Source organism: Mesocricetus auratus, unplaced genomic scaffold (assembly GCF_017639785.1).
Source record: "Mesocricetus auratus isolate SY011 unplaced genomic scaffold, BCM_Maur_2.0 Super-Scaffold_100004, whole genome shotgun sequence".
Lineage (NCBI taxonomy): Eukaryota > Metazoa > Chordata > Mammalia > Rodentia > Cricetidae > Mesocricetus > Mesocricetus auratus.
The window spans coordinates 112,142,595-112,159,450 of NW_024429189.1; the positions used below are offsets into that span (position 1 = coordinate 112,142,595).

The 16,856-nt window shown below is 44.6% G+C and overlaps 1 protein-coding gene across 5 annotated transcripts in view; it reads left to right on the forward strand.

The window, feature by feature from the left end:
- Cfap61 (cilia and flagella associated protein 61) overlaps window positions 1–16,856 on the forward strand; it is a 287,339-nt gene that overhangs the window by 117,423 nt on the left and 153,060 nt on the right. For 3 of the 5 annotated variants that reach the window (XR_005877457.1, XM_040746434.1, XM_040746435.1), the window contains exons 16-17: window positions 1,122–1,328; window positions 4,541–4,675. The exons of 1 other annotated variant lie outside the window; for it this stretch is intronic. Coding sequence is in view for 3 of the 4 variants with exons in the window: in XM_040746434.1 (XP_040602368.1) it covers window positions 1,122–1,328; window positions 4,541–4,675 (342 nt within the window). In the remaining variant the exon portion in view is untranslated. Of the gene's footprint in view, window positions 1–1,121; window positions 1,329–4,540; window positions 4,676–8,647; window positions 8,717–16,856 lie in introns of all 5 variants that reach the window. One more of the 5 variants, XM_040746437.1, reaches the window with a different exon arrangement.

Below are 16,856 nucleotides of genomic sequence, written 5' to 3' on the forward strand. Positions count from 1 at the left end.
AATCGTCTCCCACTGCACAAACTTCTTTCCTATCACAGGAAAAGAGTAAGGAATGCCCTTCCAGGGCTCTTTCTTCACAGTCCAGTCATGTACTAGCAGGTATAACTCCAAGATGGGGCATTTCCACACTAGTAGGTAATCAGCAACAAAACCAGGAGAACAGTGAGCCTGTCTACCAACTCTCAGATAACCTGTGCCCAGTCACTTGCGCTGGCCCACTGGTGTTCCTTGTGCCCATAATGTGTTTAGACTGCTGTGCCGAACCTGGCCAGGTACCGAAGGCTTGCCATTTTGACAGCAGCCAAAGGCTTAAGAATAAATCTATTTAGCCATCTTCACAGACAGATCACCACAACAGGCACATACTTTCTGTCTTAAAACAACCAGTGAGCAAAGCATAGCAGTGTGTGTAAACCTGTAATCCCAGGACCCAGGAGGCTGAGGCAGGGGGATCATTAGTTTCAAGTTAGCCTTGGTTACACAGTGAGTTCAAGGTGAGCCTGAGCTTCCTAGAGAGACCCAGTCTCAATAACCGAGGGCTGTGGATGTAGCTCAGAGGTTAGTCTTGCCAAGCATGCGCAAGACTCTCAGCTCAACCTCCAGTACTAAAAACATAATTAAAGACAAGATAGTGAATAGTGGAAGAAACAAACACACTTCTCACTATTGCAGTTGAAGCAATTTTTTAAAAAGTGTGTGTGTGTGTGTGTTTATCCATGTGTGTGTGCCCTTATCCTTGTGTGGGTGCATATGCATGTGCATTCATTGAGAAGCAGGACAGCCTCGGGTGTTATTTCTCAGGAGCTGTCCTCCTTAGTTTTCAAGACAGGGTCTCAAATTGGCCTGCCATTTGCTGAATAAGCTAGACTGGCTGGCTAGAAAGCTCCAGGAAGCCCCCTGCCTCCATCTCCCCAGCACTGGGATTAAAGTACATGCCACCACATCAAACTTTTTTGCATGAATTCTGGGGATCAATTCAGGTCTTCATGCTTGACTGAGAAGACCTTTACCAAGAAAGCTATTCCCCAGCCCCAGCTTAAGTGACTTTTTAGAATAGCTATTTATCACAACATGCATGCATGTGATTTGTTTGAAACATCCTGTCTCTGCCTCTTCTCTAGGATATAGAGTATATACGATCTCATTATAACATTGAGGATTTCATCTACTTCAGCCACCATCAACAAGAAGAACATGGGCGCTTACACCATTTTGCCCTGAACCCTGTTTTCCGACACTACACCAAGTTTTTCCTGAAGGAGATCCTTCGCTTAGGCTATAAGTCGTGTCTCTACTATCCTATATACCCACAGTCCCGGGAGAGCAAGGTAGGAGCCTGGCATGGGCTGTCCCCTTGTGCACACGGTCGCGTCCTGTGTGCACTGTATCTTGTTTGTTCTTCTCGTGATAACTTTGACTGTAGCATGCATCTGAGTTTTCACTGGCCATATTTGATTAGGCCATTTGCTTCACTGTGGCAAAAGTCCAGGAGGCTTCCAGTTCCTGAAACAATCAGAACCAATGTTATTAGACAATTTGTTGATTTTTCTGTATTGACAAAATGCCAACTGAAAACTCTAGCTGTACAAGACACGAACAGCACATTATTTCTCATGGAATGAAGCCAAAATGATCCTCTCATGTTCTTTGACACAAAGAACACTACAAAAATTAGTAGGATAACATAGTCTCATCCAATAAAATTGGTGTACTGTCTACTGCATTCCAAATAAAATTTATAACCATTTCTACAAAAATAATGGAGGAAAAATAGAGCCGCACAATTCTGATGGAACTCTGCCATAGGGAATACCTATGCAATTCCATCTAATATTTGTTATACTTCCATGGAGTAACACAGCAGTAGAGACCTAGTTTTAATGTGCATGTTGCATATATCACCCAACACCAGCTCAGCTCATCTCCACATCCAATCTCACCCTGCTTTAGTGCTCATGAGTGTGCGTTTTACACGCAGGCTGTGCCTTTCCTTTCTCAAGCTGTAGCTTCAGTTCCTAGGACCTACTGATACACACATGCAGACGCCTTCGCCTATTCGGTTACTGTAACCTGGTTGTTCCACAAGTAAGTGCATTACTTAGGCCAGATTGCCAAGGACTTGTTTCCTGAAAACTGGTTCCTTGGTCACTAACATTGGTCCCCAACTTTGCGGGTACTCTCAAGGTGACGTGTTTCAACTACTAGGCTGAGTGGAAGTTGTCCCTTCAGTTTTTGGTCATGACCTCAAGCTTTTCCACATTCTGCCGAGAACCCTTGAAACAGTCACATTTTTTTTCTCAGTGTCCATGAGGAACTAAGTGGAATTTTCAAATGTTCTTACATATCAAAGTATTTCTTAGACAATCTGTAGGTGCAATAGCACATACACTTATAATAGTTATGCCTGTGTATCATCTTCAACAAAAGGCAGATGGAGGAATGTTTGTGGGGAAGAAGGACGAGATGCGGACCCTGCTTCAGTGAGGTTTGTTTTGTTTGGTGTTTGTTTCCCTTGTAAGATATAATAGGACAGCAGTATGATTAATGACATGGAAGGTATCACTTGTACAGGAAAGCCCTGGCCCCAGACAATTTCCTTCACTTTACACTTGAATACCAACTGTGTGACCCTCCAGGTGTGATATTAAATTCTTAGTTTCTGTTTGCCATGCTGCCTGGATGTGCCAGGTCGGGGCAAAGTGCATTTGCATCCCTAGCAAAGACATCTTGGACCTTTCGTTGCCCCTGTGTCTGCTTACCAAGCAGTGCAGAGTTAGGGACATGCTGCTTGTGAACAGGTTTCCTCAGTAACACTGCCAGTTGGTTTACACATATACATGTGAAACAGGAGTGAAAAACTGTCCAAAGTCATTTGAGTGAGAATTCCCAACTTCTGCCCCAAGTCCTCTAGCAGTGAAGTTGAGCTGCCTGTGGCTCTTTCTTGACCTACATCAGGAGATAGACCAGTGGTTCTCCACCTGTGGTCACAACCCCTCTGGGGATCAAATATCAGATATCCTGCATATCAGATATTTACATTATCATTCATAACAGTTATGGAGGAGCAACAAAAATAATTTATGGTTGGGTCACCGCAGCATAAAGAACTGAAGGGTCACAGCATTAGGAAGGTTGCGGATCAATGCCATAGACACTCACAGATGTAAAAACAGCATCTGGCCAGGGTTTCCTGGGTTCTGATTTTCAGTAATGTGGGAAGTCAGGGGTTGAGGTGCATTGGTAAAGGATTTTAGGAAGCTCTGCTGGAAGCTCATAGAAACAGCACATGGGTCACATGCAAACCATGATATTTATTAAGATACAGCTAACATTTTGCCTTTTTTTTTTGGCTGTTTGACTTTAATTCAATAAGTAGATACATCATAGCCCATTTGACTTTTCACAGTTTTACACTTGAGGGTTGTACTGGCTGGTTTTGTGTGGCAACTTGACACAAGCTAGAGGAAGGAGCCTCAAGTTAAGGAAATACCTGGATGAGATCCAGCTGTAAGGCATTTCTCAACTAGTGATCAATGGAGGAGGGTCCATCCCATGGTTGGTGGTGCCATCCCTGGGCTGCTGGTCCTGGGTACTATAAGGTGGGTTGAGCAAGCCATGGGAAGCAAGCCAATAAGTAGCATCCCTCCATGGCTTCTGCATCAGCTCCTGCCTCTGGGATCCTGCCCTGTCCCGACTTCCTTTAATGATTAACACCAATACTGAAATTTAAACCAAATAAACCCTTTTCTCCCCAGCTTGCTTTTGGGTTATGGTGTTTCATCGCAGCAATAGAAACCCTATGAAAAGGTCTCTTGGCCCTGAGTCCTTTTTTTTTAATTCCCAAGATTTCATAAGTGTGAGAGTCACCATTCTCTGTCAAGTTTTAAAAACTATATAAAAATTTTTAAAGAATTATTGTAAAAATCATTTATTATCTACTTCAACAAGCATAAATCCAGTTCATAACTTAGTCATAATACAAATAAAAATTGTTTGATCATCTTCTCCTACCCCCGATATCCAGTTTTGTTCTTTCATTCTAAGACTCTTATTTCAGTTTCCGAAAAAGCCCAAGTGAAGTTGCCCCAGTACATTCACATCTGGGCTGCATTGCCCCCTGGGTGGCATTTTTATCTATGTATGTTAAAGTGACTGGTGCCAAACACACAAAGGTTAACAGGACTTGGATAACACAGCTTAATGGGGTCAAATCAAGCTGATTCACGATCACTATGGAGAAGAATATTCTCCTGGGGGAAATACTTGTACTGAAAAATCCCATAAACCAAACCACTTGTTTATCTGTCATTCCCACAGAGATAGTAATGTAATTACTCTCGTAATTATCTTCATTAGTGTCAGGCATTATCTACAATTCATTCCTCTGCTCGGAGAGTGTGTTTGTTTATTTGCTGATTTTTCCCCTCCCCTCTCTGACTTGGCCGAGTTAAGAGTTTTGTATTTGTCAAGCAGCATGCAGACATCTGCGCTGTGTGCCTCTGACACTCTGTCCCCTAAAATAGAGGTTGCTGTCTTTCAGCTGCAGAGCTCTTACGCCCACTCCCTGACATCTGCCCTTCATTACTTGGTCCCCGTGCGACCACGACGACAGATTGTCTATCCTCTGGAAAAGCTTGGCATAAACGCTCCATCAAAGGAGGTCTCCAAGGATCAGGTGGGTAGCAGGGCGGCAGGCAGGGAGGCACGGTGCCAGCTCCCGCGGGCTTGGCAGATGGGGTGGCAGCCCTGTCTTCACCGAGCAGGCTGCTTCTTAATTACAGGGAACCTGGCGCTCATACCCTTACAGGCGGCGCCCTGCAAGGGCTCCCCGCAGCCTTGCCCTCGAGTGGTTATTTCACAGTAAGCCTAAAACAGTAGCCACATCCTGCTTCAGAGGATACAGCAGGGACGCTCGGTGTGTTGTTGCAGGTTCTTGGACAGATGAGTGGCCTGCAGCCATCCTTACTGCCTGCCCCCCAGAATATTTTTATCTTTTTCCCCTGTTCTCAGAAAAATTCCCCTTTCAATTGATTGTTTGCTTTTAAGTCAGTCAGTGGTCTTCTTGCTGTTAGGACAAAGCCGCCAGAGAAATGCCATGTTGGAGGTGTTTGGTCTTAAGCTGGTGTGTGTGTGTGTGTGTGTGTGTGTGTGTGTGTGTGTGTGTGTGTGTGTGTTTAGTATTCACATAAAAACTCCTGTGGAAAGTCAAATTGAGTAATAAGCTTGTTCATTTTATCTGCCTTGAGATAAAAACTAACCCTGGAATGCCTTTATGACCAAACAAGAAAAGGGTCTGGTACCTTTGTGTAAATGTTCATGTATGTGAACACACAGTCATTTTTTGTTATTGTTGTAATTTAAATGGAAAATTTGACCAACATGTAGGCTCCCAGTGTTCTGGATACTTTGAGTTTAAAAGCAAAATACCTTAGTGGCTAAGATTTGCCCTTCCTAAAAGCTTAAAAAAAAAATGGACAGTGAAAGTTTAAGCACTTCAAACATTAAGTTGAGGAGCTATTCCTCAGAGTTGAGAGCTCTCTGCAGAGGGAAGGTACAAATGCGTGCCCCAGCTCAGCCTTGCACAGGGTGGGGACTGCCTGCCCCAGCCCAGAGGTCTCTGTGAGGCCTCACTTCTCTGACCGAGGCTGCTTCACATCTGGCAAGATCCATATAATTGCTAAAATAACAAAATTTGTATTTATTTTCTAACAATTATAAATTTACATTTGAGGAGAGACCAAAAATGAGGAGCAGTTTGGTTTTTTTTTAAACTTTTTATTATGGAAGGGTGGCAAGCAGATACAATCATATAGAAAGTAGTTTCTTACCTCTCCTTACCCCCTGCGATGGGAGACCTTTCCCTGTTTTGTCAAATGTTCAATCTGTCATAGTCATAACAAAATTCCTGGAAAAAAGGAGATTTAAAAAGCAAAGACAGACAAAATCCAAGTTTAATTATGTTACTGTTAGATTTTGCAGATATAGAATTACTCTGTTGAATTACTATAGAAGCTACCACATGCTTAGGTCTTCCTAGACCATTTTACACATGACCTTGACGAACTCAGAGATCTGAAGGGGCCTTGGAGTTGGCAGAGAACACACGCAGACACCAATTTCTCAGCACAGAGGAGATTTTATTATCCCTGAGGGAACAAGTTGGTGGGGGGGGGGGCGGGCTGTCTTTGGACAGGGCAAAGACAGCAGTGGGTGGATCTTCAGGAGTGGTTTCTAAGGAGAAAAGGGGGAAGTCTGTGTTAGGATGAGTTGGTAAGCCCTGATGGGGCATGTTACTCAGTATAGCCAAATAAAGAATTTTGACTGCTGGACCTTGGTGTTTTGAGTACTGGACCTTGGTACTCAGCCTCAGGCATGAGTTAGGCATAAGAAAGGAGCCAGATAAGGGAATGGACCTGGGTGGCTAGCTTTAGGAATGTAATCTAATGGTTTAGCCAGGGAGAGGAAATGGGGAACGGAAGGCCTGCCCATGCCATGTTTGCAATGTTGGGGGTCTGTTGGAGATCCTCTAAAGACCTCCATGTACACAGCACCTGGAGACAGTGATTTCCTGTTCTTGGCCAATTGGTATCTTCTTTCCACACATGCTTCCCCTTCCACCAGTATCATCTTGAAGCAAACAGCAGGTAGTTACCATTTAGTCTATGGGCATATTCTTAGTGTCAGGGTCCATTGCCCTCTGAAGGTGGGATACACAGGGGCCCACCTGGAGAACCAGGGGGCTTGTCCCATTGGGACATCCTGGAACCAGACATCCAACTTGGTGCAAAGATACTATTTTAGGGTCAGAGAAAGTGGATACATGCTGCATCTGTCCCTGAAACAGCCTCCATAATTCTGTTTATAAGTGTGTGTGTGTGTGTGGGGGGTGATCTCACCAGATGCTTCTTCACAGCACGTGTGCCAGATCCTGTAAGCAAGACAGACTCTGTACCTTTAAAGCAACCATTGCTGACATGCCTTCACATAGACAGGGCCAGACCAAGAGAAGGCCTTTTGCTTTAGTGGGGCTCCCTTGACTTCAGCCAGCACTTTCATGGAATGAGTGGGGGTTTTCAAGCTGTCAGGGAGGCAAACAGAGATGTTGTATGGAGCGTGAGCATGTTGTTCTTAGCGTGCAAGACATTCCTGTCTGTCCTCTGCCTGCTTCTGGGAACTTCTAGAATTGGGCCGTGTGGAGATGAGCTGGAGCTCCAGGTGGAGAGGGGACATTTTGTGTCATTACAAATGAACAAATGATCCTAGCATTACTTCTGAGGTTGGCATGATGTGAAATCATTGCTTACATTTAATAACCTTTTCCCTGCTCATATCAGGGTGTGTGACTCCTACTTCTAGAGCCCTGGCATGTCCTGAGGCACAGTGGAGACTGACAGTTTAAACGTGGGGTCCAGGAAGAAAAGCCCTCAGTGGACCAGTGAGAAAGTGGTGTGCAGATGCTCGCTTGCTGCACAGGTGCTGTGGTGTTTACCATGCTGGTGAATTCTGACTGTGTAAGAAGCGCTTCTACCACTACCGACCACCTCCAATCTTGACATGTGCTTTAGTAAGATTAAGATTTACTAAGGGGTTGGGAAAGTGGCTTTGTGGCATTTAGCCTGTACAGTGCCTGCAGTTAGATCATCAGCTTTGTATAAAACGAAGAGGTGTGAGAGTTTCAAGACTGATGAATACTGTCTGGGCTGGGGGCACAGCTCAGGGGAAGAGCACTTGTCCCCAGTGTGAACAGCCCTCTCTTTGATCCCCACCACTTCCACAAACAAACCACATGGCAGCCACACTAAACGTAACAGTTTTGAAACGTACAGGCCCCATTCAAAGGATAATCAACATTGTACCCTGCTCACAACAGACCTAAGTATTCAAAACTTGAGGTGCTGATTTCTAGCATTTAAAGTTTCTCTCTTTTTAAAAACATTTTTGATGAGTCCAGCATTTTTAACAATTGTCTGAGATAAGTTGATCCTAATACGGTTGTTTGGGGAGTAATTTCACCATGGTCTGAGTACGCCCCTGTCTGAGAAGAGGAATAGAATTCCCATGGTTGAACCCTGCCGGGCCATTTCTCTCCAGCAACTTGCTTTTCATGCCTTTACCCTGCTTAGTGCATCTCTGAGTGGCCATCCCTCGCTTTCACGGAGGAAGCAGATCTTCAAGGGGACAGATCACTCCAGGCATGAGTAATGGGATAGACCACGTTTCATCTTGGTGGGTTGCCAATTTGGATCTGGCACAAGGTAGTGGGATTGATATTCATGACTGCACAGCAGGGCAGTGTGCCCTCCCCTCCCCACCCTGAGGCCACAGAATTTCTGCCTGGGTTGGGTGTGTGTCTTCCCAGGCACTTGCTTCTCTTAAAGGACAGTTCACTTCAGAGCAGGTCACAGGAAAGCACCTAAGTGCATTCATCTTCATCATACCTTCTAGAAGTTGGCTCCCAAGATTCACAATAATATCCCTACAACTGAACAGTGGGAATTCATGGAGAAGAGAGAAGGCATTTCCTGGTCAAGATCATAATCCACACAGTAGGCCTGGAAGCTTCTCATCCAGTTTGAATGAGCCATCTTGGCCTATGCATTTATGTTCTGAGCTGTTGTCATGGGAATGTTTTATTGTTTCATTCTAGCTCACCATCATGAGTACTGTGACCCTGAGAAATACCTGAATTCTTTGGGCAGACAAACTGAAGATTTGAGTGAGTTGCCTTTCTCTTACTTCCGAGGTCTGTGAAGAAGCATTTTTTTTCCTACCTGCACCCTACAGGGATTTTGAGTTGGCTGTGTTACTGTCACTCCTCTTGGGGAAGTTGCCAGGGTTTTTACAGTATACATTGCAGTGTATTTATTTTCTGCTTATTTCTTTTATGTGTTAGGCTATTTTCCTGCATGTATGTCTGTGCACCATATGTGTGCAGTACTCACAGAAGGCAGAAGGGAGCGCTGGATCCCCTGGAACTGGAGTTATAAACAGTTGTGAGCCTCCATGTGGGTGCTGGGGAACTGAACCCATGTCTTCTGTAAGAGCCGTCTCCCCTGCCCCTTACAGTGTTAATGAAAGTAGATGGGGGAGGGGGAAAGGAGAGTGAGAGCTGGGACTCACTTTAGTCTTGGACCTATGTCTGTAGAATTTCTGTGGTGTCTGTACTTTGTGTCCCAGGTACTGCTTCCTCTTGGGGTATTAAATGACAAGCATCTATAATGCTAAACTCCAAAACTTCATCTTAAGATCCCCTGTCTTTACTAGTCACAAAAGTTCTTAATGGTCTATTCTGATCATTTTATTCTTCACCTTGACTTACGGTGGTCATAGAATGAGTGCCTGATCTCCATCTCCTTCCCCTCGTGAGAAAGAGCACTGTCAGGGTGATCAGCTTTGAGAGGGTATAGCTCAGTGGCAGAGCATTGGACTGCAGAGTGGTCAGCTCTGACATTATTTTTTTTTTCCTGTTTTATTAACAACAGTCCACTGAAATCTGGACTGACTTTGGAGGCCTCCGTTTGGATTCTCTGTGTTTGTTTTCTCCACACCTCCCTTTGTCCTGCTATGAGGAAAAATGGCAGTGTTTCTATAGCCCCCACCCCCACCCTCAGAGCTAAATGTTGGCCCGCCCTTTCCTGGTATGTGATGTCAGGAAGATGCCACTGGCTGGCATTCAGTTACCCTTTGAATTGCTCCTTTTCATCTGGGCTGTTCTTCCCCAGTCCAGCTATAATTACCATCTGATGGACGGTTACTGGAGCCTGTTGCCCTTGGGCATCTGCTGCCTTGGGAAATTGCATTATTCTCCCAGCACCTGCTAGGTTTCCCCCAGTGTAATTGTTTCCCAGTGCCTTCCTTAAACCTGGTAACGGTCACTGACTAGTCAGCCTTCCCTTGGTTGTACTTGTGGTTGAAGTGTGTAGTATTTTTTTTAAAACAAAACAAACAAACAAACCCAAATCCACAGTTCTCTAGTTTCTCCTTGGAAGAAGACTCTAAAATTGTAAACTCATGGTTTTTAGCTTCATCCATGTACTGATTACTCTTACTATCACCATGATGACATTTTCTTGGCATGAAATTAACCTATTTCTAGTTGCTTTTTCAGCCCAGCTCTTAGCCACTTCCTACATTCTCATGAATTTCCTTCGAATGGTGGTGAACGTAGTCATTTGTATAAATTCCTTCATAGGCTCCCTCTTTTCCTCAAATAATCTGCCGTCTATGTCATTTTCCCCAATTCTCTGACACTACCTAGGTAAATATATTATGCTGTGTGTATGCAGACATCAGAATGGTGCATGAACTGGCGGTTTGGCCTCATGACTGTCCAATCTTTTCTCTTACAAAGTGATACCAAGCCAGGCGTTGGTGGCGCACTCCTTTAATCCCAGCACTCAGGAGGCAGAGGCAGGTGGATCTCTGTGACTTCGAGGCCAGCCTGGTCTACAAAGTGAATTCCAGGACAGCCTCCAAAACAATACAGAGAAACCCTGTCTCGAAAAACCAAAAAAAAAAAAAAAAAAAAAAAGAAAGAAAGAAAGTGATAGCAGCCGTCCCTTCTGTGGCTGTTTGCTGAGATCTGGCTAAAGGCTTTATGTGAACCATCTTAAATAATTGTCACATCTGCACTTACTGCTGTGGTGGTCTTCCCCATAGAGTGGTTTATGTGTGTCAGAGTGGGTGACTTGTTCAAGGGCTAGTTCATTGACAATTCTTTCAGCCAGGAAGTTGGTTGCCTGAACTCTCACCCTTAGCTGTGACTTGTAGACTTTATTAACTAACATCTCAATCCGACATCATGACCATTCTAGGAAAGTGCACACAGAGAAGAAAGACAGCTCGACACTGCACTTTTTAAATCCTTCACATCTTTTACACCAGCCCCTTCACCAAACTATAACCCATAAACTTTCCAGGGTCCCCCTCTAGACAGTATCTGCTCTTAGTGTTAATCTTGTACCAGCCTGACTCTCAGGCATCTGGGTATAGGTTGCTGTGCTAGGCCTGTTATGAGACGCCAATAGATTGAGGGTGTCTATAATTCTCTCTGTGTTCTATCAGCATGCTGTTACGGCCTTTCAGAATTATGGTGGCAGCTGCTATGAAAAGTAGAAAAATATGATCCCATATGGTGGTTACATTACAGACTTCTCAAGATTCAGTTTTGTATTGAATGGGGCTCAGCAGTGTTCTCAGCCTATCTTGGGAGTGCCTGGTAACCGGTTTACTCTGGGAGCTAGCAGCACAACTGGCAAATGCTAGGTAATATTTAGGAGCTGGCCTGTGAGATGATAGCAAAATGAAGAGAATAAATTGTGAAATTGACTTCAGTAACATCATCAACCAGTGCCAAATCTTATCCTCATTTCGTACAATAAATGGTGCAGGACATCTCCCTTCAACAAAACTTAACTGTCATATAAATAATAGTTAAGTTTAGGAAACAGGAAGTAGATCTATATACATTCATAAACACATACATACACACACACACACACACACACACACACATATACACACACCCCTAGGTTATTTTCCTAGTTGCTATGATAAAATCGTATGACAGAGACAACTTAGGAAGTTGATTTTGTTACGTTTGTTTCTTTTTGGTTATTTTGGTTCCAGTTCTTTCATGGTGGGGGAAGTCACAGCCAAAGGAACCAAGGTCAGCTAGCTGGTCACATTGCACATGCAGTCAAAGGAGCAGGAGTAATGAATGCATGTGTTCAGCATACTTTTTCCTTTTTATTCAGTCCAGAAGCTCAGCATGGGGAATGGTGCCACCCAGAGTGGGTCATCTTCCCACGTGAATTACCTAATCAAGAAAGCCCCGCATGGACATGTCCGGAGGTCCATGTGATACCTGAGATCAATCATCCTAATACCTTACAAGTCACAGTTTCATAGCTTAGTATATGCAGGAAGTGATGAAACCACTGCAACTGCCTACATTTTTCATATTTTCTCTCTTACCCTTGCTTCCTACTCTGAGTCTTCAACAACCACAGATCTACTTCCCATCTTTTGTACTTGCCTATTCTAGACACTATACAACAAGTGGTATTTTGTGACCAACTTTCACTTAGCCTTTTCTCAGAGTAAACCCATGTGGTAGTGTTTGTCTGTACTTTATTCCCTTTTATTGCTAAATATTATATTGTGTGGATAATGACACATTCTATTTAATCTCCAGTTGTAAATTTGAATTGCATTCACCTTGAATAATTATGCTATGGAAATTCGCTCTCTCTCTCTCTCTCTCTCTCTCTCTCTCTCTCTCTCTCTCTCTCTCTCTCCTCTGTGTGTGTGTGTGTGTGTGTGTGTGTGTGTGTTCATTTCTTTTGACTGTATATCCTAGACATGAAATTGCTGGGTCTTCCCAGAAACTGGTCTATTTAGCAAGCTCGAGTTTTTAGATTAGATCTAGTATTCTGACCACTAAATGGTGAAGCGCTGTTGACCTTAGGGCCAGTGATATGGAGTGCACCTGATGGTTTCTGGTACTCCGAGAAAGCTTCATGTGTACACAGAGACTATGCTGCTCCTGAAGTGTCAGTTCCTTTTTTTTTAAAAGCAGAGGTATTGTTAAGCATAGTTTCTCCTGCTTTTTCCTGTCCTGCTCACCCAGACATATGGGCTTCCTTTGGTCCTGAAGCAGTGTCTAGAGGAAACTGCACTGCAGATGCCCATCTGAGCCCAGGAGGGAGACAGGGAGGACTTCCCTGTCTCTAAGCAGCCTGTGAGCCCTTTATTCCAGTCCATCCCCAGTGATGGTATTGCCCTTAAAAGGAATTGCCAAAGTTTTCCAACAGGACTCCCCCACCCCCCTCCCAGAGGCTCTCCTGGATGCTGATAGGTTCTTGTCAGAACCCCCACGGTGTGGGAGAGGGCATCCTGTTTCCCACTGAGCTAGCATGAGTAACAAAGAGGTTCCAGAAGTCCCGGGTTTGGGGGGGCGGTAACATCAGTTGCTTGTCACAGAGCAATGGAAGACTGCAGCTAAGAGAGGCTGCAACGGCCCTGTGTTCTCAGGCTAGAGCTGGTCTTTATCGCCCAGTGGCTTGTTTAGAATTTGCCTGTGGGGTACAAAAGATTGGCAGTGTCAACAGGTAGCGTGGCTCTGGATATTTTAAAATACTTGGTACAGTAAAGTGACAAAGGGGATTATTTGAGCTACGGATGCTAACTAGAGCAGTTATATATTCCTTCTTGATTGAAAATAAAATATCATGACAAAATCAGCACATATGGTAGGAAAAAGTTAGACAAAATAAGCACCATATTCACCCTTCCTGTAGACAGGCCAGCTTTGTAAATATTGTGGTGTTTAGGGGCCAAGGGCTTAGTCAGTAAAGTGCTTGCATGCAGGCATGAGGACCTAAGTTCAATCCTCAGAGCCCCCACAAAAAGCCAGGTGTGGTATTGCGCACCTGTAATCCCAGCAGTAGGGAGGTGGAGACAAATTTCTGGGGGCTCTCTGGCCTGTGAGTCTGGACTAATTGTGGAGCCCCAGGTTCCAGGGGGAAAACGTCTGTTTCAGAAACAAGGTGAAATGGAACCATAGGACTGACACCTGAGACTGACACGTGGCTTCCACATGCACTAGTACTCATTCTCCCCCACCATGAGCCTTTGCAACATGCACACACCCACCACCATTGTGTGTGTGTGTGTGTACACACACGCTCCTGTGTGTGGTTAGCTCATTTTCAATGAAAAAAGCCCCAGTTGAGTGTGGCTTGAAAGTCACCTTTTTCCTCCTCAGTCTCCTGTGGCTCTCTTCCTGTGCCACCTGGTAGTCTGATGACAGCTACACAGTCCTCCATTGGTGGGAACTGATTCTGCCCCTGATGAAGGAACCCTGCTTCCTCCACAGGATTCTCTTGCCAGGCTTTTACTAGGTTATCTCACCCTCACATGAGTTTGAGAGGAAAGCTGAGGTGAGGGGAGTTGGGGAATGAAGTGAGGAAGGAGCCCTCAGGACCGTGGGAGCCATCACAAGGCCACTTGGTCTTGTTTCCTGTTGACTATGAGTACACTCACTGTGTCTGAGTTTTCTTCTGTACCCAGACACAAAGTGGGCAAGTCTGTGACTTTTCTGGTCAATTTTAGCTCATTAAAGCTCTGTGGGTCACTTCAGCTCACAACACATAATCGTAATTCTATAAAATGTCCAATCTTGTCTTATGTAATGACAGAAACTCGATTTCCATGCAAAGGTCAGCCAGTCTCCATATCCTGTAGCTGAAGCCAGAGACCAGGAGGCTCCTCTGTTTTACCAGACCCCTCCCACTTCAACATTTAACTGGCAGTTATTATTGGTTTTTAAAGCCTGTCAGCTTCTTCCTTTTTAGGAATTTAGGAATATTTCTGACCTTTCTGAAAATGGGGCCAGGAGAGGGAGGAACTTAGAGACCTCCAAGTCTGCTCTCCACATGTCCTGCCCTAGGACAGTCCAAGCTGTATGGGTAGAACTCCTCCCCACAGTGTGTTAGTAGGGTTTCTTCAGAGACCCCTCCAGCACTGGGGTCAGCATACACGTATTTCCAGGCAGGCTACTGGCACCCAAGCCATCGCTGCTCTTGGTGTGGTCCTACCACTAAGAACTTAGATCAAGGCTCATTCTTCTGGGGGCTGGAAGAGCCCACTGGGTGTTTTTACTACAGCGTCTTTAGGTGAAGCTCTAGAGTACTTTCTGTGATCCGAGGCTAAAATCAGAGCCATCCCTTGTGTCCTCTGCATGATGGGGCCTGGGGTCTCCAGACACAGAGCAAAGAACTCTCTAGAAAGCCAGGAAGGTCTTTTTTATATCCTTCCTTTGACAGTTTTTTAAAAAAATATGTATCTTTTTAAAAAATTGCATGTATTTATGTGTGAGCATATGTCACATGTGTGAAAACTCCTTCAGATACTAGAGGAGGACATTGGTGTCTCTAGAACTGGACTTAGGGGCAGTTGTGAGCCGTCTGATGTAGGTGCTACCATCTCAAGGCTCTTGAGAGTAATAAGTGCTCTTAACTGCTGAAGCATGTCTCCAGCACCCATCCTCTGACAGTGAGAGCTTTAAATGTTGTTTGGTCTGTACCTTAGACTCCTCCTATAGCAAAAGCTGTCCTGGATCTCACTATGTAAAACGGACTGAGCTCAAAGTCATGACAACCCCCCTTTCTTCCTTCCTCCCAAGTATTACAACCACTACATTCTCTGTCACTGAGGGCTAGTGGTAGAACCAGAGCCTTACATATTTGGCAGGTTCTTACCACTGACCTACCCTCCCTGCCATGATTCTGACTTGGGTGGAGGGCCGGTTCTGAGGGACAAGCTATTGTGCTCAAGCTTCAGTGGCTTTACTTGATATCTCTGGGATGCTATACTGACGCCAGGACCTATGGCCATTTAAGCTTTTAATCCATATTTTTACCAACAGTGTTACTATGTCCAGCTTCACTTCATTGGAACACAATTGAGAGGATTTCTTTTGAGTAAATTGTAGGAACTGATACCAATAGATCAGAGGTGAAGTTACCATCTTTTAAATGAAAAGTCATTTTGTGATTGAAAATGAAAACTTCCCGACTTGGAGGGCAAAGTTCCCTGGCTAGTGGGATATTGTATCTGCATAAACCATCACTACGCAGAGAATGCTCTCTTTCACTGTCAGACAGAGATTTTTAGGACAGGTGACATCATGAGGAGTCTTCCCATTTCCCTCTGACTCAACAGCCACTGAGGCCTGGCCCACTCAGAATCAAACGATTTTATATCTGTAGACATACCTATTTTAAAGTATAATACATCTCACTCTTAGGGTTTCATGGAAGTTTTGCATCTTGTAACTTGCTAATAAATTCTACTTGAAAAGAAAGAGGAAAGTGTAATGGGACAACAAAAAGGGAAAAAAAGCCCCTCTGAAGGTGGGCAGGCTTATGGTGGAATCAAGCTCAGGTGGAGTCTTCCACAGCTCAGTGGTTTCCAGAAAAGCAGTCGGAGTTTATACATTATCATTATTGACATGCTCACCAAATCTGAGGGAAAAATAGTGTTTGAGCATCACAGGCAGAAGGTTAAATGGGCCCTGGGAAGGGTCTGAGATATGGTCCCCAAGCTAGGGCTACCTAGGCAGACCTGGCTAAGGAAGCATGACTCATCTCACCAGGTATCTCCTCTTAAGAGACACAGCTTGAGGCTCTCAGGCTGCCACCATCCTCCGGAACTGAGGCCCTCATCACAACCTCACTCACGCTTCAGACCATAGTTTCCTCAAGATCACGATGCCATGATTGTTACTATAACCACCCTGAGAAGAAACCAAAAGGGACCATGTGAAACAGGGCTGGGAGGACAGAATAAACACGGTGTGGAAATAGCATGGGAGCCATAAAGGGTTTTTATTGCTACTTGTTGGACTATTGAACATGACTTGGCCATAGCACAGCAGACGAGCCACACCCATTCAAGTGAAACTTGGGGTAATAAACTTAAATCACACACTGTGCCATTGCTCCTGCTTCCTGGGCTGCTTGATCCCTGCTCCTGTCATTTAGTGCATTAACATTATCACCATGGTAGCCAAAAGGAGCTGCTTCCCAGGAACATGTCATCTTAGCAAAGTTCCCCTCACCAAACCCGCCCTCATTTCCATCACTATTTACCGATCCCCAGGCTGATGCTTTCACAGAGCCAGAGTCAATGGTCGCTTTGAAAATGGAATCAGGAATCTTCTGTCACAGGCCACCAATGAGCAGGTCATAATCGTGGTATGATAGCCCCACAGAAACAACGGATAGTTGTTTCCTAGACAGACAGGACCAATCCCCATACACTGAGTTAGTAAAGCTTGTTAGTAAAACTAA